At 41.7% G+C, this 27,219-nt stretch overlaps 1 protein-coding gene across 1 annotated transcript; it reads right to left on the minus strand.

The window, feature by feature from the left end:
• Positions 1-27,138, minus strand: rnf168 (ring finger protein 168). Its single transcript, XM_084312874.1, has 7 exons — positions 27,043-27,138; positions 13,786-14,157; positions 13,107-13,177; positions 12,061-12,231; positions 6,669-6,763; positions 1,338-1,404; positions 1-707 (listed from the first exon to the last, which is right to left on the minus strand). The coding sequence occupies exons 1-7, from the start codon at positions 27,047-27,049 to the stop codon at positions 252-254; spliced, it is 1,239 nt and encodes a 412-aa protein (XP_084169000.1). The 5' UTR covers positions 27,050-27,138; the 3' UTR covers positions 1-251.
• Between the last annotated feature and the right edge of the window lie 81 nt (positions 27,139-27,219).

A 27,219-nucleotide genomic window follows, 5' to 3' on the forward strand; every position in this document is an offset into this window, starting at 1 on the left:
TATCGCCCTGCTCTAAACCAAACTCTAACCTTAACCAACTTCGAAAGAGTCGCCAAGCTTAACCAGTGATAGAACTAGGCGTAACGCGATTGGCGCTGAGAGAAACATCAGTGGCCAATCAGATCGCGGAACCCGAACGCGGAACCCGAACGCGGAACTGAAAGTGTGTTAGGGAAAATCTTTACGCGGCCAGGCTGGGGAACATTTCTGTGAGGATCACAGCGGCCTGCTTGCTGCCCTTGTCCAGGGGGTTACTCGGGGGGGGGACTGGAGACCGTAGACGTGGAACCCCTTTTCTGTCTGACTCTGAACCCATACGGGTTGTGCGATCCTTTGCTGCGGTTGGTAACTTTTGAACGCTCCTCCGTGTTCAGCTTCTTCTGCAGGCGGAGGGCCAACTTCCGGTCCTCCTGCTCCTGCCTGCTGAAATGCTCCTGATGGGTGAGCTCGTGCAGGAGCATCATCTCCTCCGAGCCTCCCGCCGCAGTGGACCGAGTACACAGCCGCTTAGCCTCCTCTTCATTTGTCTCTGAGCGCTTTCTCTTAGTCGAGGTCAAGGCTGGATGATTGGCTGGAGACTCTGATGCGGCTGTGGTGTCCGACTGTGGCCTGCAGGTCTGTCTAGCGTAGTAATCCAGCTGGGGCATCAGACAGTCCGTCGGCTCCATGGGGGGCAGGGGGCTGAACGGTGGGTGTAGGATGTTCTCCTACAATATTGCAAAAATAATAGACACTCAGAATGTTGCTCAACTATCAGCTAACGGAAATAAACTCAAAGAACAAGTTTATGTCCAAGCTAGGCAACTTGAGCTATAAACTTTTACGGAAACTATGCGGTTTGGTGTTGCAATGCCTCATTCAAGCCACACTTCCACACGCTTAATTATCAGTAACAGTAACAATGCCCGATGAAATAGGCTATACAGAAGCATAACCTACAAATCACTAGTAAACATTAAATTACAACTGTCATATAATGCCAGTTAAAGATAGAGTACAATGATGTTAATTCAGTCAGAACTATGCTTATGGTAGAATGGTAATGTCAGGAAGGTCATCTTCCTTTGATTTGTTATAAGGGTTTTTTAGTGCACCCTCTGAGCACAGCAAACTCTCAGTATGCTGAGGGGGCATGGCCTTCTGGTCATTGAAAGGAGATCAAGTTACTATTATAATACACAAAGCTCTCAAATGTAAATACATTCATGGGACGAGTGTGATTAGTTACTATGGGAGATTAAAATTGACGAATGTGCTACCAGGTGATGCATACATAGTCAGTTGCACATGTTTTTGAACCACTAAAGAGACAAAGAGACATGGACAGGGAGACGCACCCCATTAGCCATAAAGCTGGAACTGGAGTCTGGAGTGCTGTGTTTAGGGGGAATAGGACATAGGAATCTGAAAACACAAACATATACACACACACACGTTATCCATAGTATTCCATTACATCATTATCAGATATCTGGGCAGGCAAACAACAGGTGATTGCAATCAAATAACTCATCAAACAGGATGTGACGGCTGCGTGCCGCACCTGCACATGTTAAGTTGTTCCCTCACCCTTATTGTTTGGTTTAGTTAAACTTCTCTCCCTTAGTTGGTTAATGTTTGTACAGGTTTACATTCATGATGCATACACAATTTCTATTTCACATGACACACGACACGTAGATTTGCGTACCAATATCCATTGTTTATTAGCTGTTCTGACTTAAATGTTTTACGTTTGAGTGCATGCATCTTAATTCTTGTCGGTCAATCGCATTTGATATATTTGTTCACGTGAATTGTTTGTTTTCTTTGAGTGTCAGCAGCCACTCAGTCCTCCTGGCAAACAGAGCAGCTGTGACCGCTCCATCCTAAATAGCGGGATGGGGGGTGGTGGACCGAACCAAGTCGCAGGAGATGTCAGGGGGGGTTCATTGTCTTGTGATTTAGTTAGTTATATGTATTTCTTTATTACTTAAAGGTGAACTATTTTACTATTTCTTTCACTATTTGGGCACTTTTACACAATTCCTGTGAGTCTATGTTTTTTTTTTATATAAATCATTGTTTTGTATTTCTAATCAAGTACTCAAAAACAGCATTTTTCTACCTCAAGATCTTAAGCCATTCTTTCGCCTGCATTCTTTCCCCAATACATTTCCAGTTCCGCGTTCGCCTTCTGCGCTCTGATTGGCCACGGACGTTTCTGGTCATGTGACATGTGCGCCCAATCGTGTGACGGCAAGTTATTTCGACGGTTAAGCTTAGGCACTCTTTCGAAGTTGGTTAAGGTTAGAGTTTGTCTTAGAGCATGGCGATAGAACACCAGCCCTGATTCCAAACTAACCTTAACCAACTTCGAAAGAGTCGCCTAAGCTTAACCAGTGATAAACTAGGCGTTAGGTAGGTTGCATGCTGTTAGACCGGGAAATGGGCAAAGACACAGCTCGTCACGCAATTGGGCGCACATGTCACATGACCAGAAACGTCAGTGGCCAATCAGATCGCACCAGAAACATCCGTGGCCAATCAGATCGCTGAACTGGAAATGTATTGGGGAAAGAATAGTCGCCGCAAGGGCTCCGGTTCAAGCTCCAGCTCCGTTCTGAACCTTGGTGCTCTCTGGCGAACCACCCCGCGTTTACACCCATTTAAGCAGAACCAACATTCCACCGTCTCCGTCATCAACGTCAAAATACTTCCCAAAGGTCAGTGAATACCACAACCACTACACCAGAGGAAGCTCAACAAATCATGTTAAACCCAGATTCGGCTCAAACAAGGGACTAAACACGTTTCGCAATTATGCCACAACAATGTGGAACGCCCTACCCAAAGCTGTAAAGGAATGTGAATCCCTGCCCACATTCAAAACCGCTCTTAAAGAGCACCTACGGGAGGCTGCAATTCGAAACTGGCCACCGTAAATGCCCAAAACCCCCACCACCTCCTAATAGACAGTCTCCTCACCACCGCATGTATATATTCCCTCCCCGCCGTATGTATATTTCCCTCCCACCCCCTCCTAATGTACAGTCCCCTCCCCATCATATGTATATACTCTGTCAGGATCTAAGGGTAACAGTACTGTATATTTGAATACCGTTATGTCACAAATGTATCAGTACTAAATACCTATATGTCCCTATGCCATAAATGTCATGTATGTTGTGTATGTCATAAATGTCTATATGAATTGAAAATGGGGGACCCTGATGGAAACAAGACAAACGTCTTTCTCAGGTCTGCATCCCCTTAACAATTGTATGTATTGAGCCGTACTGTATTGTACCCATTCTGCAATCTGTTAAATAAAGTTTTCATTCATTCATTCATTCAACGGGGGCGTTACCTAGGCGGAGGTAGAAATAATGCGTGGAGAGCGAGACTCAACGCGCGAGCATACACACAAAAGCACACACGCACTTGTATACGTTTGAAATTAATCGTTCCAGCAAAGTAGGCTTCTATTATTCTAATTACTGTTTTAATGGGTATCATAGTATTAAGTCCTACTGTAGAACATGACATTAGCATGACATCTGATTTATTAATGCCAATACTAAAAAAAAATTGGGACAAACATGTAAATGATGGATTAGTCACTCAGTTTTAACATCCGACTGATTAGCTCAGCTCGTTAGTCCACTGGCTGAGGATCCTATGGTCACAGGGTCAAATCACTCTTGGTTCCAAAATGTTTTACGTTGAATTAATTTATCCACTCTGGTTGGATGGTGTGTATGTATATATTGTGCTGTATAATGACAATTTGAATCGAATCTCATTTTGAAATCGCTACCTGTTGAGTGGATCAGCATGGTGCAATGCAATCACCTCCGAAGCCGTCTGCCACTGTCGTGTCCATAGGCAGCGTAGCAATTTCAAAATGAGATTCGATTAAAATGTATTGACATTATACAGCACAATACATACATATACACCATCCAACCAGAGTGGATAAATTAACACTTTGATCGCCATGGTTAAATTCATAATTTACCATACCTCGCCATCTCTATTTGTCTATGGAGAAGTTCCCCTTCTTTGCAGGGCTATAACTTTTTAAATTGTATTGCTAAATTGACATTATTATGGCCCATTCAATGTCCTATATCTATCTATCTTTTTCATTCACATATTCATACTAAAATACGGTCTAAAGTATAAGTATGTTTTTATCGTTTTCTGCAGCTTTCTCCAGAACTTGATTTATAGCCCTAAATGCATTATATTGATGATCAAATACAGTTTTGTAGGAATCTGTGCGAGATAAAAAATTTCAACTGGATGTGCTTCTAGAATGATCTACGTATGATCTGATGATGACCGGATGGGCGGGGGGTCGTTTATAATTCCGTGGGCAACGTTATATCATTAATCTAGTGTGGGTGATATGATCATCAGAGCAGTTAGTAAAGAACACGTTGGAAAATAACGCTGGATCTTACCGTATCTTCCTCACGCCGTTGGGCGATGAGCGTGGAGCAGAGATATTCCTATTATGGGATGTATAAATACCCGATCCATTTCCAGGTTGTATAATAATATATACGTCCAAATCATGTTGTTTGTCGAGTTATTTGCACCGATCAGTGTTCACTGTGTCAAGATGGAGTCCTGCTAATGATAGCGAGTGCCCGGATGAAATATGGGTGAGCACCACTTCATCCACATGACTTCCTGTTGGGCGATCTGCCGATCGGCCACCAGATGGCGCTCTTGAACCGTTAGAGAGTTGAGTGGAGCTCAGCAGTATATCTCAGGTCCCCGGGGGAGAAATATGATTGTGATCACAGATTTTTGAAATATTGATATCAAAGACGTGTTACGGCGTCTTCGGCATGGCGGGGAATGACGAGTTTCGGCGTTTTCGGCGATTAAAGTGTTAACTAAACGTTAAAAAAAAAATTTAAAAAAAAAATTTAACCAAGAGTGATTTGAACCTGTGACCATAGGATCCTCAGCCAGTGGACTAACGAGCTGAGCTAATCAGTCGGATGTTAAAACTGAGTGACTAATACATCATTTACACTTGTGCCAATTGCGTTTGTCCCTAATTCTTTGTATTGGCATTAATAAATCAGATGTCATGCTAATATGTCAGGTTCTACAGTAGGACTTAATACTATGATACCCATTAAACCAGTAATTCGAATAATAGAAGCCTACTTTGCTGGAACGATTCATTTCAAACGTGCGCTCGTGCGTTGAGGCTCGCTAAGCCTTTCTCCCACGCATTTCTGGAGCATTTCTTTATCCACTCTGGTTGGATGGTGTATTGTACTTGTGCTGTATAATAACAATACATTTAAAGGAAAACTCCAACATTTTGGGAAATTAGCTTATGTGGCTCCCTGGATCTGGTAGCACTCATGAGGCTTAAAGCATGCCAGCTTCATACTTCCATCTCCCGACAGTCGGGTTTGCCCCCCGCCCCCCCCAAAAAGCAATACCTGTGCAAATTAATCTTAAAGACTATTCAATACCTTTTAAGGCCTTAAATTGAGAATTATGAATTTAATACTTTTTAATAACCTGCAGAATATAAATGGTAAATGGTGCATTTATATAGTGCTTTTATCCAAAGCGCTTTACAGTTTTTGTTCCTCACACAAATCCACTGTTTATAAAGTCTCATGTTATGAAATTATTTAGTTTATTATAAAATTATGCAAATAATGTACAGAGCTAAAGCAAAGTTACACCCGGACTATGTGCAAAGGTTGTTTTCAATACATGAAAGAAAATATGATTTGAGAGACATTTGTAAATGTACTGTTCAAAAAGCTAAGAAAGGGATTAAAAGGAGATGTATTTATATTGTTGGGGTTAACTTGTGGAACAATGCTGATATACTGAGTCATTCGCTTTTGGTTAAAAATAAAAGTTTGTATAGCTATTTTTGAAGATTACAAATGTGAATAATTCTTGATTTAATTTTTTTTCTTTTTTTAAGAATTTAGAACAGGCATGAATAAGCATTATACAATTATTATGTACCTTTTCAGTCACTGCCAAATCAAAGATTGTTGAATGATTGTGCATATTGTATTGTGTGTGTTTACTGAATAATAATACTACTACTATTACATTCACACACACCATGCAAGGTGCCAACCTGCTCATCGGAAGCAATTAGGGGTTAGTGTCTTTGCTCAAGGACACTTTGACAAGCTACCCTGGAGTAGCGGAAATCAAAGCGAGAACCTTCCGACTACCAGACGACTGACTGCTCTACCTCCTGACCTGATGGGCTGACCTGATGGACTTTAAATAGTGCCAGGTAGTGGCCGGCAATGATCGAATAACTGATATTTGGTCATTATATTATCGATAATCGATATTTGGTTATACTATTACTATATTATATGTGGTGTTGCCAGACATCCTGCTGTGCAGGTACTTTATTGTATCTTTTATATTGTTTATCTCCTCTTTGGAGTCAGTTGCATCATGTCTGTATGTATGTGTCTGTAATGGGTGTAAGCCCAAGACAAATTTCCCAGCTGATGGGACAATAAAGTGACTCTTGACTCAAACATTTTATGGCATCACATCCCCCCCACATCCCTGGTCAAAACTAACAATGATGTCACCATTACGATGTAGCACAGGATCACCCCTCCCTTGCGTGGCTGCAGAAATGATGACTGCTGAAACAGACATACTTCTCTATATCTCCAGTGTTGGCCTTTAATTTATTCTTGGCTGGGGTGTTCTTGGCTGGGGTGTTCTTCTGTAAATCTGAGATAGTGCTAGAATTCTGGAAGAGGAAGAATAGGAAGAGCAGAACGAAGAGTACAAACTCAAATTAAAAACAAGGTAACTGAACATGTTGTCCCCCTATACATCACCCTTTGGAACATGTACAGTACATGTACGTAGATCATGGTAGAGGCAAATATGGCTGGATAAATATTTAAACATTTAATGTTTTTTTCTGCCAATCAGTATAATTTTGTAAATGCAGGAACATAGTGACAAGTGAGCAGCCTCTGCTTCACTGAGCAGCCTCCCGAGTCCTCAATATCCTATCAACCTACCAGCTTACTGAGCAGCTGGTCATTATACGTAGTGTTGTCACAATACTGGAATTTCTAACTTCGATATGATACCTTGAAAAGTATCGATATTCGATACCATTATTTTTAATCTTAACACTTTGGTTGCCTTGGGTTAAATTAATGATATACCATAGGTTGCCGGCTCTATTTGTCTATGGAGAAGTACCCCTTCTTTGCATGGCTATAACTTTTTAAATTCTATTGCTACATTGCCATTATTAGGGCCCATTCAAAGTCCTATATGTATTGTTCATTGTGTAGCAACGTTAAACTTTTTCATTCACATATTCATAGTAAAGTATGGTCTAATGTATAAGTATGTTTTCATCTCTTTCTGCAGCTTTCTCCAGAACGTGATCTATAGCCCCAAATGCATTATATTGATGATGCAATACAGTTTTATGGCAATCAGCGCGATAAAAAAAATTCCAACTAGACGTATTTCTAGAAGTTACTACACGTCATCTGATGTTGACCGGATGGGCTAGGGGGCGTTTATAATTCCGTGGGCAGCGTTATACCAATCATCTAATGTGGGTCAAATGTTGATAATAGCAGTTAGTATCGAAGACGGTAACGTTACACCAGCGTTTCCGTTAGCCGGTAATTACCGGTTTTTGACCGGCAAAATCTGTTGAAGTCCGACTTATTTAATATCTCCGGTCTTAATGTCCGGTGAAAATAATTCCCTGAGTCTAAGCACAATTTGATTATTTGAATTGTATTAAAATAGGCTAAAATTAAATAGCCTATGCGATGAACGAAACGATCATTACATTTGTTTCCTCGTTGCTTCTAATAATGACAACGACGTTGTCAGCGAGAGCTTAGTGCTGGGTGTGCGAGTGCATGTGAAGCTGCAGAGCCAGAGAGGCAACGGCACAATGCAGTATTCCATCAGTACTCCAATTCGGCCATTTTCAGCCAATGTTGGGTGGGGGGCGCTGTTGTGCGGTTCCCAGAAAAGAGCCAATAACAGCTGAATGAGCTTCTCTGCAGCGCCATACTCTTTGCAAATAAGTTGTTGCGAGGTGGAGAGAGTCGTCACGCAAACCACGATAATGTTGCCGCCTCTCTGCTTTCTCAGTTCTTCGCTTGATATAATTAATACAAATGTCCAATATAACGGAATTCGTTAGCTCATAAAAATGTGATTATAAGTTTAGTGTCGGACCGACTGCCCACATACGCGGTCTATTTTAGTTCAAGTCAGCAGCAGCACGGAGTATCGAGGGACTTATTTTATTTGGAATATATTAATTAATGACTGTATACGCAAAAGTAGCCTAGTTTTAAGTAATAATATTATAAATCTACATGCCTTGAGGATGACATTCTTTATTCTAAACTATGACCGGAATTAATCTCATTTGTCCGGTAGATTGAAATCTTGCAGGTCACGGAGACCGACAACAATTTTTTCTAACGGAAACCCTGCGTTACACGCTGAAACTCACCCCAGTCTCCGCGCGCCGTTGGGCGATCATCGTCGAGTTGAAATCTTATCATTATGGTAGGGGTGGACGGTATGGTCTAAAATTTATATCACGGTATAATTTGAAGCATAGATGGTAACGGTATATATCACGGTATCATCGTTTTTGATAAAAAAAAATTTTTATTTTATATAATTTTTTTTATTTTTTTATAAAATATATATATTATATAATTAGACTTGTACTTGTATTATCTGCGAGACATCGCCACCACGCAACAAGCTCCACTGTCTGTGTGTACTCTAGTAGCCTCCAGCTACGGCCAGGATTCTCCGGAGCTGCACCTGGACCTATACTCGAGTAGCCTCGAGCAGAGCTACGGCCAGGATTCTCCGGCGCTGCACCTGGACCCTATTGTATTGGTACTAGGGGTGGGACGATACATCGATCCAGATCGATACATCGATGTAATTATCAACAATCGAATCGGATCGATGCAATGTAATAAGATCGATTCATATCGATACTCTTATTTTGAAAATCCTGTGGCGAGTCTCATATCCGCCCAAGAACAACAGCAGTAGCTCCGTGTGTGTAGACGTTACAGCATAGCATTCTCCCTTTCTGTGTGTGTGCGCGCGTCTTTGGAAAGACCAGATGAGGTCAGAGGAGTTTGATGTTTAAATGTTATTTAAACATAAACAATATAATACATAATAAATGTAGGCCTATACATGATCATGCAACATCAACAAATTGTTGTAGGAACGGTTTGGGAGAGGGAGGGGTTTTAGGTTGAGTTTTGAGTTCCAAAAAATGGAGCTTAAAGTTTAAAGCTCAATATATCAAAACGTGGCACTTTACAGTGAACAGGAGGTCTATTTGTATTAAAAACAATAGATTGATTTTCCTTTAAATGTCTGGAAGAGCTCAAAAATACAAATGTCAAATGATATTTTCGTTACCTTTTTTTAGTTGATCTAAATGTTACTGATTGTGTTAAATGGGCATATGATATCATCTCATATCGATTGCAGGCACCTGAATCTAATCTAATCGTATTGTATCGTGAGAGACTTTGTGATATCGGCAAATATCGTATCGTTGTCCAAAGAATCGATATCGTATCGTATCATGATGAAACTGGTGATTCCCACCCCTAATTGGTACTATAACGTTAGCAAGCCCTCAGCTCGAATACGCATCGAATCAGTGTTATAAGACATTGATATCAGGAGCTATCTGTAGCTACTGCTAGCCGGATATATAACGTTAATACAACGCCTCAGTGAATTATTTAGTTCAATGGGACATTTCGTTTTGAACGGTGAACTAACTTGCGCTAACGTGAGCTAACGGCTAACGGAGCTATCATACACGTCTACTCTCTACTAGACTTGATGGAGCGTTTGTTGATGTCAGGAGCTATCGGTAGCTGGCCGGCTAGATACCGTTCGGTTAGACAATGCCCCATCATGTATTAAACTAAAAGTGAATAGTTGACTGGGTCATTTTGTAACGGTAGCTAAGCTAACGTTAGCTCAGGGAGACGTCCCGTCCCACTAGACTACTAGTAGACCCGTGTTTACATGCGTGCGGGAGGGGCTGGCACGCCCACTGCGCGAAGCCTCCTAAATAACTTTTTCCAGTTCGCACATATCTATTATCTATGACTAATTCTATCTATTTTTAGGGGCAAATGCGAGTGAAATAGTCGCGCTGTGGTTACATGACGTCATTGCTATTTTAGAGCTGCACTACCGGTTATACGGTATAGTCAAAATCCATACCGTAGAGCAAATTCATACCGTTTATACCGTATACCGTTTATACCGTCCACCCCTACATTATGGGATGTAAATTTACCCGGTCCATCTCCAGCTTGTATAATGGTATATACGTCCAAATCATGTTGTTTATCGAGTTATTGGCAATCGATCACTGTGTAGTGTGACGAGCCAGAGTCGCAGGACCTATAGCGAGCGCCGGAAGTACTACGGTCGTCTAGGACAACCTCTATTCAACATCCTGTTTGGCGATTGCGCCGATCGGCCACCAGATGGCGCTCCTGAACCGCCAGAGAGCTCAGTGGGTCCTGCTGGTGGATCTCAGGCCAGCGGAGGGGACATATGAATCCGATCGCAGATTTTTGAAATATTGATATAAGGACGCTGTACAGCGTCCCCCGGCAACTTGAGCATGGCCAGCAATGACGTGAAAAGACGTTTCATGGCAGTCAAAGTGTTAAAGTGTAATTTTTATTTAAAAAAAAAAAATAACATTTAGCTTTTGTTGCTGGTTGATTCTCCTCGGCTTCTCTATGGTACTATAAGAGAAGAGAAATATAACACTTATAAACCCTTTGTTTCTCTTTAGATCAGACATTTAAAAATAACAAAATTATCTAATCAAATCTTAGAAATTAAGTAAAGTTAATAGTACTGCGTGTTAAGCATAACAGCATCTAAGTTAATTTACTTCTGACCATTATAGTCAAAGACAGTATTTTCCTATGAGGCTAGCATCATTGGCGTTCAGTTACATCTATATTGGCCAACGTTAGCCAGCGGCAGCTACTACCCCACGAACTGCCAGCCAGCTGGCTACCTTTAACAACAGCCATCTAGCCAGCCACTGCACTACGAACTGCTAGCCAGCCGGCTACCTTTAATTCACAATACAACAGCCAGCTAGCCAGCTAGCCAGCTACTGCACTACGAACTGCCAGCCAGCTGGCTACCTTTAACAACAGCCATCTAGCCAGCCACTGCACTACGAACTGCTAGCCAGCCGGCTACCTTTAATTCACAATACAACAGCCAGCTAGCCAGCTACTGCACTACGAACTGCCAGCCAGCCAGCTGGCCACCCCAATCCACAGCACAACAGCCAGCCAGCCAGCCATACAAAATACGGTCTCAGCCAATCACACCGATTTGTACAGTTAGTTAGCTAGCCACTCTATTGCGAATTAAAAAGGTAGCCAGCCAGCACAGCCCATATTAGCTAGCTACAGCGTTAGCCAACGGAAGAACGGTAGCTATCTAGCCAACAGCTGCAAAAATGAACGCCAATGATGTTAGCCGTTGATGTATTATGAGCCATCAGTAGCTAGCCAGCTAGATAACGTTAGACAACGCCTGGTGTATTAAACTAAAGTGAATAGTTTACTGGGCCATTTTGTTTAATGCTTCAGTGATTGCATGTTTACATTGCACTACTTTTATTGTCTTTTATACCTATTCTTATGTCTGCAATGTATGCATTGTTTTTTTTTATTCCGTCAATCTGTATGCTGATTTTGTGCTTATGTTCATTTTATACTATATAGTTATTAATATTTATTATTGTAGAAATGTGCATTGAAATGACATTGAAAATGAGGGTGACCTCAATTGTCTTCGAGTATAAATAAAGGTTGATGATTATACCTCCTAGTCCCGTCAACCTACCAGCTTACTGAGCGGCCTGGTCAGTCATTATACCTCCTAGTCCCGTCAACCTACCAGCTTACTGAGCGGCCTGGTCAGTCATTATACCTCCTAGTCCCATCAACCTACCAGCTTTTCGCTGAGCAGCCAGGCCAGTCGTTCGTCATCCTCCAGCTGTCTCTCCTCATGCCTCCTCCTCTCCTGTGCCAGGCACTCCTCCTCCTTAGATAGGAGGCGTTGGATGTACTCCTCACTGGCCTTTCTCTCTGTGTCCTCCAGAGCTTGCTTCTCTTCAGCAAGCTGCCCGGGATGAAGAGAAAAAGATGATTACATGATTGCATCCGACTCGTCTTGTTCAAGTCAAACAAAGCCTAGGCCCTAGCTACAGAAGATGCTCAGCGGGCCTATCCCATTGGCTTGCTTTCAAATAGCTTAGAAATATATATTTATTCTTTATTTATTCATTTCTAGCTCTTACACAATCCCAGCTAAATTGTGGAAGGCAGTAGATACCACTAAAAACTAAAACACCATATCCTACCTACTCATGTGACGTGTCTAGTTTGAACAAAAGGACATAGAGATTTGTGCAGCTTTATATAAAGAAAAAAAACAGTAGGCTGCAGCTGGCCCCATTTTTTATTTTGAAAACTTTGGAGACAGGAGGTGATCTAGGGCCTCGTCTTGTTGTTATGAAGACTCTATAGATGCCATACACTGCTCTCCTTCACTTGACTCCTAGGATAGATGCCAATGCACTTCTAGCTATTGATACTAGAATCAACTGGGCAGGATCATTTGGACCCATTCTTCCAAAAGCATCCTCCATTTTGAAGGAAATACAATCACATTTTTTATCTAACCATCGTTTCTGGTATAAAATAATAAGTATGGAAGACTTGCCAATGTTCTTCCATTATATAAGGTTACCTTAATAACTATGGTCCTTTCTGGCAAACATTATGGAACCTTTGTGTCAATCTGGTTTTAGATCAAATCGTAGTTCAACACCCCACCCCAGGGTTCATATTATCAAAGTGAGAGTACTGATCTAGAGTCAGCTTCATTCTCATCAGTCTGCATAACGTCATGAAGATAACCGTTCCTGGTCACTGACCACAGATCAGCACTGGGTCCTGGTCTATAGTTGTTGTGGCTGTACTGCTAGTACGTACCTTGCTGATCTGGTCCTCGTACTCCCTCCTCACCTCCCCAGGCTGGGACACTTTGGCCATGGGCAAAAACACTGGAGGGAGACAGAGACACCGCAAATAAACCACAGAGAAAGCAGATCTGCCACAGACACTGCAGGGGGGAAGCTGCAAAAGGCCAATATTGTAACGTTGAGATGCTATGATCATGGCTGATTTATTCCTATTTATACGTGATAGTGTTATAAAACCAGCACTTTCCTTCAGAGTCAACCCACAGGTTAGCACGCCATATTCATTAGATGTGGAGTTTTAGCATCTAAAAAAAAAGTGTTTAACGTACATTTTTAGATAGAGTTGAAGCCTATGGAAGTAATTAATCAGTACAATATAGCTACAAAATATATCCACCATGGAAAAGACAAAAACAGACAGATATAAATTCCTGTCAAAGCCAAGAAATGTCAAGAAATAATTGTAGACCTATCCTTTAACCATTTCACTGCCGCATAACCGTCGGTAGTGTGATAGTAAAGGGTTAACCTTCTGTAGTGTGGCAGTGAAAGGGTTAAAGCACCAATAACACCGGTGTTTATGAGACATGGTTGATCGGGTTCAGATATCTCCAGCAGAAGTCCAGTGACATTTCAAGTTTGTGTCTTGCCTTCATCGTGACGCACGCCATCACCAGTCTCCTTCCTACCTTCCTCCTCGTCCTCTTCCTCCTCCAGGCCCAGCAGCCGGCGCCGGCACTGCGCGGGGAAGGCCGCCTGCACCCGGGTCCACAGCTCGTGGTCCACCAGCCCGGTCTTGTCCCGGCTCTGCTTGCGTGCCCAGCTGGACACCCTCTTGCGGCACAATGGGCAGCACATCTTGACCTTGTCCACCGTGTCCAGGAAGCAGGGCTTGCAAAACGTGTGGCGGCAGGGCAGCGTCACCGGCTCCAGGAAGATCTCCAGGCACACAGTGCACACGCAGTCGTCCCGGGACAACGCTCCCATCTCCCCCCCGGTCGATGCGCCCGACGCCACGGTGGACACCTCCACCTGGGACACCGGTGGCATCCTTCTTCCACCTTAAAGGGGAGATGAAGCGTTAAACAATATGAGCCTAGTTTGTTTGTTGTGTACCTTGGGTAAGACATGGTCCTATAATCAAATGTGAAATCCTGCTTATTTGTCTGAAAACTCAAATGTAATTTCCCCGTTTTTGCCATGGGCGCCGCCATTTTAGATTTAGCTGGATGGTGACGTCACGGTGATGGTTTGGGCTGGGTCCCAGTTTATAGTGCTGGTTAGATAGCTACGTAAATATGGAAAAGTGGGATGTTTTTTATGCTGCGCTGTGACAGCACTCCATCGTGACAGCCAGCTGAAGCGCGTGGGAACAAAATCAAGACACATAATAGATTGCAAAAAGGTGGCCCACGCTCTCATCTATGCCTGTGAATATTGTCACGCAAATCGGAATCACAGCGTTTTTAAAAATCACGTTCACCCGTTACTTGCCCTTCTGCTCTACGGAAGGTTTCTGTCCTCCCTGAGCTCGCCTTAGGACACCTGCGTTACCGTTTGACAGGTATTTTCTCTCTCTCTATATATATATATATTGTTTTATTTGTAAGATATATATTTACTGTTGACCTGATAGTGTTTTATTGTTTTATTGTTCGCCCGTATATGCTCCTTGTATCGCCACTGCTTACAGCGCGCATTGGAACGGAGACAAAGTTATACCGTTAGTTTTGTATACAGCCGAGGCACTCAACACATATTGAACGGAGAAAAAGATAACCGTTAGTTGGAGAATAAAAGTGAGAGAGAGAGAGAGGTGTTTTGCTACAGCGCTGTGGTGGTAACGTTAGTGCCGTTAGTAGTTGGAAACGGTGTTGTGCTGTTGCCAAGGGAGAGGAGGAATACCATACTCCTGCATCGATCTGCCGACGGCGACGGGCAGGGGATAACGGAGACAGAATAGACCTTTAGACTGAGTTCGGTTGAGGCTGAACTCATATAGCAACCAACAGACTTTAGGTGATAGCCTAAGGCATAAAAAAAAATATTGTTTGTTTCCTGTTGGTTGTCAGTTAGGCCATGGGTAGGTAGGGAATTTATTTTATTTTATTCTTTTATTTTATTCTTTCCCACGGCGACTATGGATAGGGAATTTCTTTATTTAATTAAAATGTTCACAACAACATGGATGCATGTACTCTGCCAGCATGTTTAATATCCATAATACTAAAGGTTTGACTAAGATTTCTATGAAACTTTATTATAAAAAAAAAAAAAAAAAAAAAATCTGATTTTTTTTTTTTTTTTTTTTAAACTCATAAAATATATTGGGTCGCACCTAAATCGGCAGGGTCGGTCGGCAACTGGAAACAAACCATTATTTTTAGGGATGCCCCGATCACGTTTTTTGCCACCGATACCGATCACCGATCGTCGTGAGCCATATCGGCCGATACCGATCCGATACCGATCGTTTTTGATTAAAAAGAAATTGAAAGTTATTTTATATAAAAAGTTTTTTTTTTTTTTTTTTTTATAAAATATATATATTATATAATTAGACTTGTACTTGTATTATCTGCGAGACATCGCCACCACGCAACAAGTCAAAATGCTCGCTATCTGCAAAACAGCTCCACTGTCTGTGTGTACTCTAGTAGCCCAGCTCCAAAAAGGATTCTCCGGCGCTGCAGCGGGACCCTATTGGTAACGTTATGCTTTGGTCATTTCACATTCAGCAAGCCCTCAGCTCGAATACGCATTAAATCAATGTTATAAGACATTGATATCAAGAGCTATCTGTAGCTACTGCTAGCCGGCTAGATGACGTTAAGACAGAACTTTAGTTCAATGGGACATTTCGTTTTGAACAGTAAACTAACGTCAGCTAACGCAAGCTACCGGAGGTATGAACATGGACTACTAGATTTTCTGGATCATTTGTTGATATCAGGAGCTATCGGTAGCTAGCCGGCTAAATACCGTTAGACAATGCCTACTAAACGTGAATAGTTGACTGGGTAATTTTGTTTAAACAGTAACGATAGCTAGGTAGCTAACGTTAGCGCAGGTCGAATGCACTACAGACTCGAGCAGAGGAGCCGCACCTCTTTGTTTACAAACTCTACACGGGGCGGGCGGGGCTAGGGAGGAGGAGCAGTTTGCAGGTCCTGTGCGTCTGAGACAAGCGAGTGAGATATCCACTTGATCGGTTTCCGCGATCGGCGAATATGACTCATTATCGGAATTCCCCGATCGCATATTTATATTATACTGATTATCGGCCGATAACGATCGGTGGCCGATCGATCGGGGCATCCCTAATTATTTTTGTTAGGCCTAATCTATACCTTTCTGTTGAACTAATTCTAATTATTAATCTGGACCTTCAGAACATGCAGCATTATTAATTTGCTCAAATGTCATGGCCTCACACAGTGCCAACTGCAGGTCTCGCCATCTCAGGTGCCAACTGCAGGTCTCGCCATCTCAAAGATGACAGAGCATTATGCAGCATCCCCCTGTTGGGGTTGCTCAATGCTGTAAAATATTACATAAATGTGTTTTTATGAATAACGATATTTGAGGAGCCATAACATTGCTACTACAGCGTGCAATTCTCTGAGGTGGGAAGCTCCGCCTCCGGGCGAAACCATCTCTGTGACGTCAGCAACAAAATGGCGGCGCACATGTTGATTTATGCTACATAAATGGACATAAATCGTTTTCTTAGAAACGGCTTATTTTTATAACGTAATTTTTTTCTGTGGTTTATCTAAATACTAATTTGATGCTATGACTGTTTATATCGCTATGCTTCATCTCCCCTTTAACACATTGACCGCCAATAACGTTGTACGACGGGTTTGCTGGTCATGCGAATTCCGCCAAGCCACGGCGTACAACGTTATTGAGATCATATTTAATTTTTTCGCTATGGTATTCATAATTCCGCCACCCAGCCTCTGCCGAGACAGTGGGACTCTGCACAACCGTGCAATGCTTCAATACCGCCGCCTGGTGGATGATCGGGCGAGTTACAACCGGAAATGGATCTGGCAGGGTTAGAAATTAACATTTTTTTTCAAGGGCTTTTTTTGCCCCCCTTAATTGATTTTCGGGGGCTTTTTTTTGTATTTCGGGGGCACTGAATTTTTATGATAAACGGTAGGGGTGGGACGGTTCACAAAATGGACGGTTTGGTTCGTATCACGATTTTAGGGTCACGGTTTTCAGTTCGATATACGTTAATTTTTATTAAAAAAAATGTAACACTCAAATCTAAACATGCTTCTCATTTATTAAAAATAAAATAAAAGGTTTACAGTGTTTACAGCCTTAAATAATGTTTGGCACACAAAGACCGAACTGACTGAAAAATATAGGCTACATTTGTCAAAGTATTAACTTAGTGCAAACAAACAATATGCTCAGCCAGCACTAGACTTTCCTTTCTTTAATTAATATAAACACACAAAAACAATAATAATAATAATAATAATAATAATAATAATAATAATAATAATAATAATAATAATAATAATAATAATAATAATAACTTGGATTTATATAGCGCTCTTCATGAGACCCAGAGCGCTTCACAGAGTCCATTATTCATTCATACACAGTCATACCGGTGGTGGTAAGCTACAATTGCAGCCAGAGCTGCCCTGAGGCAGACTCACGGAAGCGTGGCGAATAATCATCGCCTACGGCCCCTCCGACCACCACCAACATTCATTCACATGCATACACATTCATACGAGGCAAGTAGGTTAAGTGTCTTGCCCAAGGACACAACGGCAGTGGGATGGACATGGGCTTGAGCGGGATTCGAACCACCAACCCTTCGATCATTGGACAACCCGCTCTACCCCTGAGCCACGCCGCCCAATTCCCTGATTGTCAGTTCTTAATGGAAAGATTCATTTTCTGCTTGAAATTATTATGTTTCTGTCTACATTTATTTAGACTAACATTATTTAAATATTGAGTGCAACTGTGGTGGATTAAGTAATTCGGTGAGTTGGAACTATCTATGGGTTGGCGCCGGGTCCCCACGGACATTTTAGCGTGTGGCACCTTCAGTTCCGGTCACGTTCATAACATCAACAAGCAGCGCGAAAGCGGCAATAGTCCCGGTTGGAGTTAGTAAAACACAGTTGTATGTTAGCCTTCTTGGATGTTGAATAAACGCCTATCATTGTCTTTAAACACCCCGCCTCTCAGACTCCCATTTCCTCCTCTGCTACAGTAGCTAGTAGCTACGGTGACATTTCATTGACTGTACAGTATTAGCTTGCGGGCTGCGTCGGGCTACCATAGTTAAAACGTGCGTTGTGTTTACAAACTGCTAACGCTATGGCAAGATGTGTGTAGGCCTATGTAATGTTAATGGCTATGTTTTTAAAGTCGTAATGAAGATTGATTTATATTGTGCGTGCCATTTTTACACAAACTGACTGCTGCTGCTGCTGCCTGCAGCCAGTGCAGAACACAGGCTCCGCCAAATGATTTTTTTTATTTGCGCGTCATCTGAACCGTACGATACAGACGCTCCATTACCGGATAAATATATATAATTAGTAAACTGTCGGGGGCATTAAGTGCCCCCCTTAACTGGTTTTCGAGGGCATTTTGTCCATTTTCAAGGGCATTATGCCCCAAGCCCCCGTTAATTTCGAACCCTGGGATCTGGTGATCTCGGTGCATCTGGGAAATCCATAATCTAGCGTTTATTTGAAAACGATTCATAAATAGGCCGAAAAATGACAACGTTCTAGAATATTCCAGTAAAGGGCGATTATCATGGAATGTCTTCTTTTTTCCGTGAAAACGAGTGCTTTTCAAAATGCTAGAAAACGGAAATGGACCGATAAAAAAACAATCTGCTACGACAATGTTGACTGGAAAATGAGTCTTTGATAAGCGACAGGCAGATTAGACACATAGCCATAATTTAAAACATAGATTAGGCGATGTTAACAAGGGGGTAAAAAGGAATTAAGCTTGGGCTCTGAAAGTGTTAACAGTACTCACATTTGCATAACTTGTATGTCACAAATGTAACAGTTGCATATATGCATGTCATAAATGTCATGATTAGTTTAGATTAGATGATTAGATTAGATTTTTATATCTGTATATTGAGTATGTCATAAATGTCATTATGAATTGAAAATGGGGGACCCTGATGTAAACAAGACGAAAGTCTCTCTCTGGTCTGCAACCCCTTAACACTTTCAGTGCCACCAGGTGGCGCCAGAGTTAGCGCTTGAATGCCACCATCCACTTTAATGTTAACGTTAATATCGCCTAATCTATGTTTTAAATTATGGCTATGTGTCTAATCTGCCCGTCGCTTATCAAAGAATCATTTTCCAGTCAGTGCTGTCAAGGCAGATTGGTTTTTTATCGCTTCATTTCCGTTTGAGAGCATTTTGAAAAGCACCCGTTTTGAGGTAAAAAAACAGCCCATTCTGGGCCATTCTATGATAATCGTCTTTTACTGGAATATTCCAGAACGTTGATATTTGTCTGCCTATTTATGAATTGTTTTCAAATAAACGCTAGATGATCAATATTATACGTACACGCACGCACATTCGAGGCGTGCGCTGATAATAGCCGTGTTCATTTCCTCATGAATTTTACAGTGAAACCGATAGACATTTCACAAAACAGCTTATATCTTCATCAAAATGAGTCTGATTATCCTAACACTGATAACAGATTCCTTACCTGACATCAGATGGTATCCAACTGGTATATTCCAATTCCTGATCACCATTCGAAAAAATCGATAAGTGTATAGATCTAACGTGATACAGTAGAATTCATGATCCGCGGCGCTCAGAGGATCCATAATGAACTGTGGTAACCCCGGCTGAATCAGTGGACTGGAAAATGTGGAGTACAGGATTTTTTCTAGAGTTGTTCCGATACCGATACCAGTATCGGAAATGCCGCCGATACTGCCTAAAATGCTGGTATCGGTATCGGCGAGTACACGTAAATTCTAGCCTCCGATCCCATGATGTAATTTATCTCCTGCCGAGTCCTGCGGAGAGTGAGGATTATAAAATGAACATGTTTTAAAGTGTGATGCTGTGTCATTTTAACAGCAGATACACTTTCTTAAATTCCATTGTCCCCGACAGTGCGGTGTGACGGGGAGCTCGGACGGGAATCGGGATGTGTTTGGCTGGTGTTATGATAGCATTAGCTGGAAAGATAGCTAGTTGGAACAACATCCGCTTTTAACGTTACATCAAATCAGATGATCGCCTGTCCTTTCTCCAGGACCTAACACTGTCCGTGACCGTCTATCAACAATAATGCACCCACGGTGAATTGTATTTAAGTTAAGTAGCTACGGACTAGCGTTAGCTGACTATTACTAACGTTATCTTAATGTCAATGCGGGAAGACGAGCTAGGTCAGTTAGCTTAGCTTGATAACGTTACCGTGTCTAAAGTTGGTGCTATTCACATAATCCAGCAATAATGGCTGCAGACCTGCAAGCAAAGTACAGCAAGTGCCAAAGGATAAGAGTCTGAGGCAGAGTTTCAAAAGAGAATGTTGAATATTTATTTTGCATCAAAAATCACAACATGAACGTTCTATCTGCCACTAGCTTACAGACTGAATAGGGTATATCTGCAGAGCCACTGAGTAGCGAGTGCAACACCGTTTAATGTCCGTGTGGATCATTGGAGTAGGGTATATCTGCAGTGCTGCAGCCCATACTCATTGATTAATGATACTAATACAAATCTATACAATCACCTGTTGTTGAATAAATACCATACGTTCTAGTTATTACTAAAAAACAGTATAACAGTATCTGAAAAAAAAATAAAAAAAAAAGTATAATTTATATAATTTTTTTTTTATGCACTGGTATCGGATAAATATCGGTATCGGCCGATACCCAAAGCTTAGGTATCGGAATCGGATCGGAAAGGGAAAAATGGTATCGGAACATCTCTAATTTTTTCCCCCATCCATTTTCATTGAGTCCATTCCAAAATCCCTTATGTCATCTGGGAGACGATAGGGGGCACTTTTTTCCACATCTGATCGCCGGCGGCTCTCGGGTAGACTAGGGTAGGCTCGCGTGATGCAATATGATTTCAGATCGCAAAAAAAATAAAAAATCAGAGAAATCTCGTGAGTGGCTTTCAACGTAATATTAATAATTCCGAGAAAACTCGTGAGTGGCATAGAAAGTGTTAACAATTGTGTGTATTGAGCTGTACTGTACCCATTCTGCAATCTGTTAATTAAAGTTTAAATAAACACTTTCATTCAAGATATCTGGCCTCACGCGGATCTCACAGCTGTGCCCGCACAGTGCAATACTCCAATTCAGCCATTGGGTGGGTGGCGCTGCTGAGCGGGGCCCCAGACCGTCGGGCCGCCTGAATACTTTAGACAACAAATGTTTGTATCCGCGTCTCTGATTGGCCAGGTCATTTCTGGTCATGTGACATGTACGCCCAATCGTGGGACCGCAAGCTTCTACACTGGTTAAGCTTAGGCGCTCTTTCGAAGTCGGTTAAGGTTAGAGTTTATCTTAGAGCATGGCGATAGAACGGCAACGCCTGCCCTTTTTAATATAGCGTCGATCGGTATCAAACGGCATTTGATCATCTAATATATGCATTTATGCCTATATCTCACGTTCTAGGAATTACTGCAGAAAACGATAAAAACATATTTATACTCTAGACCAGGGGTAGGCAACCTTAGGCACGCGTGCCTGCATAGGCACGCAGGGGCATTTGCATAGGCACAGGGGGCAGCAGTAAGAAAAAAAAAAAAAAAAAAAAATGTTGCTTTGAAATATTATAGTGAAATATTTTGCACTGTTGTCGCATTTATCTTGTTGAAATCCTCCCACAGGTTCTTTTTACTACCACATATTTAATTGAGACCCTTTATTTGTTTATTATTTCAATTTAGCTGGAAATACATTGCTACATCATTCAGTAACATTTGCAGAGCCTTATAACAAAAACATTATTACGGTCACCATTGTGACCAGTGGGATTAATCAACTAATTTTATTATTTATTTTTCTATTTCATTGAACATTGCACATGTTAAAAGCCATATTCTTTACTCAAAATGTGAGTATTACCAAGTCAACTTGTGTTCTTAAAACAATGACAATAAACATAGTTTTATTAGGTTGAAATAATGTGGTTGTGTACTTATTTTTCTGGATTATTATGGATTGAAAACTGAAAACCTTAATGCACAGTAACTGAACTCAATATTTTTAAGTTCTGGTAACTTATTATTATATATTTTTTACAGTGTAGTCTTGCGATCAATCAAAACTTATTTACACGATATACCTCACATTCACCCTCCATTCACATCCTGGTGTTCTCCTGGTGTTCTCCATTAGGCCTGTAGGTGGAGCTATGACAGCCCATGTACAGTACACACACCGATGGTGTGTGATGTGTCCAAAAATGAATGGGCAAATGTGAGTGAAATGGTCGCACTGTATGCAGCTGTTTGTCTGCATTGCACCCCCCCCCCCCCCCCCCCCCAACTCAGATTTAGGGTTGATACAACAATCATAATAATATTGTTAATAATAACGATAATGATGTAATAATGTAAAAATCATCATTAAAAATACCTGATTATGAGAAAAAATATTTACGATGCATGGAATATTGTTGAGGCACACTAGTTACAACTATATTTCAAACAGGCACTCCATGTCAAAAAGGTTGCTGACCCCTGCTCTAGACGGTATTTTCGTATGAATGAAAAAGTAAAACGTTCTTACATCCTGAACAATAGATAATCGATGTTGAATGGGCCATAGTAATGTCAATTTAGCAATACAATTTAAAAAGTTATAGCCCTGCAAAGAAGGTGAACATCTCCATAGACTTACAGTCATGGCCGTAGCCAGCTATGAGGTCACCGAGGTCCGGACCTCGGTAACTATTTGGTCAACGACCGGCCCATTTGGTACTGACTGACACTGGGCCGGCCCAATAATCACATCTCTTACTAAGCCCCTCCCCCACTAGGCTGGGAACTGTACAGCGGCCCATTATGCTGCGGCCCAATCACATCTCTTAATAAGCGCCCCTCTCTCACCTGTTTCTCGTGTGAGAAGAACAGATGCGGAAACAGGGAAAAAAATGGAGAAGCAGAACAAACGTAAAGGGGGTGCGGAGAAATTGCCAGCGGAAAAAATCAGAAAACTAGAGGTGGATGCTGAAATATATAATAAAATCACAGACATGTTTGCTGCTTCAACGTCGTCATCCAGCAACAAGTTCAACAGCCTCAGGTAGCCAGCCAGGCAGAGACACAGGCAGCAGGGCCGAGGAGTAGGGATGGGTATCGTTAGGATTTTATCGATACTACTACTCTTATCGATACTGCTTAACGGTTCGGTACTTTATCGATACTCTTATCGGTTCTTTTTGGTTATTTTTTTGCAAGAAAAAAAGACAATTAATTAAGAACAGAATCAACATTGCTTTATTATTTATAAATACAACTTTATAAATAAGTATTATAAATTAATATAATTTCTTCAGCAACAGCAGCAACAATGTTTTAAATGTGTCTGACTCTGAATTATAGACTTTTTATAATAAACAACAAATGCAAAAGGCTAACAGAACTGTGACACTCGTTCACCCTATCCTCTGTCATCCTTCCTCTAGCTGCTAGGGAGAAAGGACTTTGGGTGGTGGAGGGAGGTAGAGGGAGGATGTGTGGTGGCCCTGGGCTCACTGGGCTGGGACATAGTGGCTGACGCCTCAGCTTGACGATCTATAAAAAGTTTAGATTGTAGTATTTGTAGCTAAACAATTGTTTTGTTTATTAGCCTATTTGTAATAATTCGTTATTAGCCTAGGCAACTCCGTATCTTGGGTTACGGCTGCAGTATGCAGATGGAACACTGCGCGCAAGGCAGTCGAATACGCGCATTTCTGCACACTAATATCATGTTTTGCCAACAGATGTTTTGATAAATTGATTTGCTCGTATTGCCACCCTTACTGGCAAATGTTTTGTTGCACTTGTGGCAACGTGCATTGTCGGCATTGACCCTTGTAAAGTATATCCATACTTTAGAACGCTTCGCTCTATCCGCCATGATCACGACTCGGTGCATGCAGAGCTGCTGTCTGTGTGCCGCGCGCTATAGCACGGGGCGTCGGGGAGCACTTTCATTAAGGAGTACCCGTATGTAGTACCCGTATGTCTATGTGTAGCACTAGCGAGCGACTCGCGAGGAGTGTGTAATAATTGACTCGCTGGCTGCGGCTCGCTTCTCGTGCAGAGACAGAGAGAGGATCGTTCGCAACTTTTAAATAATAATAATAATAATAATAATAATAATAATAATAATAATAATAATAATAATAATAATAATAATAATAATAATAATAATAATAATTTCTCTAGAGTATCGATAGCAGTACCGAGGACGTCAGAGCTTATAAATACTCCGGTATTTTCTAATATAGTACCGGTTCCCGTTTAAAACCGGGGTCCGGGGGGCATCCCTACCGAGGAGGGACAGTGAGCTGGAGGAGGAACCTGAGGTAGTTTGTGTGTGCCATGGTGATGTCGATAATAATATGAATGATAACGTTATTTGGTCAGCATCGCGTTGGCTAAAATTGTACATATGTCTATACCGAACACTGTGACCTCATTTTTCTTCTTCTAAATTCATGCTATATTATGTTATTATGTTATTTGATACTATCTTGTCTAGCACAGTCTCTGGAGCGTAACAGTAAGAAGCATTTTGTATGAAAGTATTCTGTACTTCTGTATGACAACTATTAAAGAACTTGAACTTGAACTTGATAAGCCCACGTTACTGTGAGTGACCGTCACATCTAAGCTGATCAGCACTACTAATGAGACGCTGCCCCCTAGTGGCCGGCGGTAATTTTTGTTTGGGTCAAACTCTCCATACAAACAAGCACACCATTGATTTAATTGCCATATAAATCACACATACAAAGATCTAACTATTACTCCTCTCTGACAATGAATATAAAACAAACAGGTGATCTATTAACTGTGTAAACCTTATGCAATATTCATCATTGATATTTGGATACTTGAAATCTGTATGAACTGAGTAGTTAGTAGTACCAAATGAAATAAAATGGAACAGCTCCATGCATTAATTGAATAAACAACTATTTGCTCATTACCAGTATGGTATAGTTTAGATTTTACAGCTTTTTGCACATCTTTGTCAGGGAATTACAACTATTCTGGACCTGAATGTACCAGTTCATTGTAATAATCCCTCTCTCCTTATGTCTAGTAAAGCCAGAAATGGACCTCCCTCATTTCTAAACCCTGGCTGGGTGGTGTCCGACCGATTATAGTGGGCCGGTCTGGGCCAAAAAAAAATAAAAGGACCTCCCTAATTTCTAAACCCTGGCTACGGCCCTGCTTACAGTACTGGCAGAGAATGGTATAAGATGATCAAAGTGGTGGCAGGGAATGTGTTAAAGGGTCAGTGTAGGGTCTCCAAACGTGGTTTGTGTCTTCAAAGACACACTATGTATGCATGAATGAATGAAAACTTTATTTAACAGATTGCAGAATGGGTACAATACAGTACGGCTCAATACATACAATTGTTAAGGGGATGCAGACCTGAGAAAGACGTTTGTCTTGTTTCCATCAGGGTCCCCCATTTTCAATTCATATAGACATTTATGACATACACAACATACATGACATTTATGGCATAGGGACATATAGGTATAGGTATTTAGTACTGATACATTTGTGACATAGGCGGTATTCAAATATACAGTACTGTTACCCCTAGATCCTGACAGAGTATATACATATGATGGGGAGGGGACTGTACATTAGGAGGGGGTGGGTGGGTGGGAGGGAAATATACATACGGCGGGGAGGGAATATATACATGCGGTGGGGAGGAGACTGTCTATTAGGAGGTGGTGGGGGTTTTGGGCATTTACGGTGGCCAGTTTCGAATTGCAGCCTCCCGTAGGTGCTCTTTAAGAGCGGTTTTGAATGTGGGCAGGGATTCACATTCCTTTACAGCTTTGGGTAGGGCGTTCCACATTGTTGTGGCATAATTGCGAAACGTGTTTAGTCCCTTGTTTGAGCCGAATCTGGGTTTAACATGATTTGTTGAGCTTCCTCTGGTGTAGTGGTTGTGGTATTCACTGACCTTTGGGAAGTATTTTGACATGTACATGGGCCGGTCGTATAGTGTATCTTGTAGACCAGGCCCATTGCAAGTTGCTGTACTCTGTCGTCTACTCTAAGCCATCCTAGGTTGGCAAAGTGGGCAGGGGTGAGGTGGGTTCTGGGGTTCAGGTCAAGTAGTAGTCTGACCAGTTTGTTTTGTGATGTTTGTAATTTTTGCAGTAGAGGGTTAAGTATAATTTCTCGATTATACAGACACCTGAATAATACAGACAACCCCACGTGGGGCCAGTGTCTGCTATAATAACGGGGGTCTAGGCAGACTCTACCTACTCGGCGCACCACAGGCGCGTGGTCACGGTAACGGTAACCTACTATAGCTAGCTAACGTCAGAAACTTGTTGGGACTTTTCAACCACTGCAGCTAACGCCGGGTAACGTTAGTCCCCTATATTAAACGTAATGGTCAACTCTTTTATCGACAAATAATGCACTGTCAACACACGGTATTGAGACAATATGTGATACTACCAGTTTAGCATGATTACGTCATTAGCCAAGTTGGCTAAACACAATGCTAAAACCCAAACAAACGAACGAGTTAGCTAACATTAGCCATGGCAGACGAGGGGGGACATGTCTCGGCATGTATTGTCAACAAGGAAGTCAATGTGTAGCCAAATGTGTCTGGCCATATTGTCCGAATAATATTTATACAACTGATAATCCTCTCGACTTACCATTCATTACATTCTAGCGCTGCAAATTCCTTTAAAGAAATCCGTGACGCTGACGCTGTTTAGCGCGTGAATGCAATAGGGTCCCGTGGTTCTTCTTCTTCTTGTATATTCCCGGCGAACTACGCATCTAGGCGTATTGCCGCCCTCCACAGGACAGAGGGAGCACTATAGATTTCC

Source organism: Notolepis coatsorum (genome assembly GCF_963971535.1).
Source record: "Notolepis coatsorum genome assembly, chromosome: 1".
Taxonomy (NCBI): domain Eukaryota; kingdom Metazoa; phylum Chordata; class Actinopteri; order Aulopiformes; family Paralepididae; genus Notolepis; species Notolepis coatsorum.

Coding starts and splice junctions, on each gene's coding strand:
- rnf168 (XM_084312874.1), bottom strand. Junction 6,764..12,060: donor GGCTGCTCAGCGAAAAGCTG/GTAGGTTGATGG, acceptor TTCCTCTTCCAG/AATTCTAGCACTATCTCAGA. Junction 708..1,337: donor CCAGCTTTATGGCTAATGGG/GTGCGTCTCCCT, acceptor GCAATATTGTAG/GAGAACATCCTACACCCACC.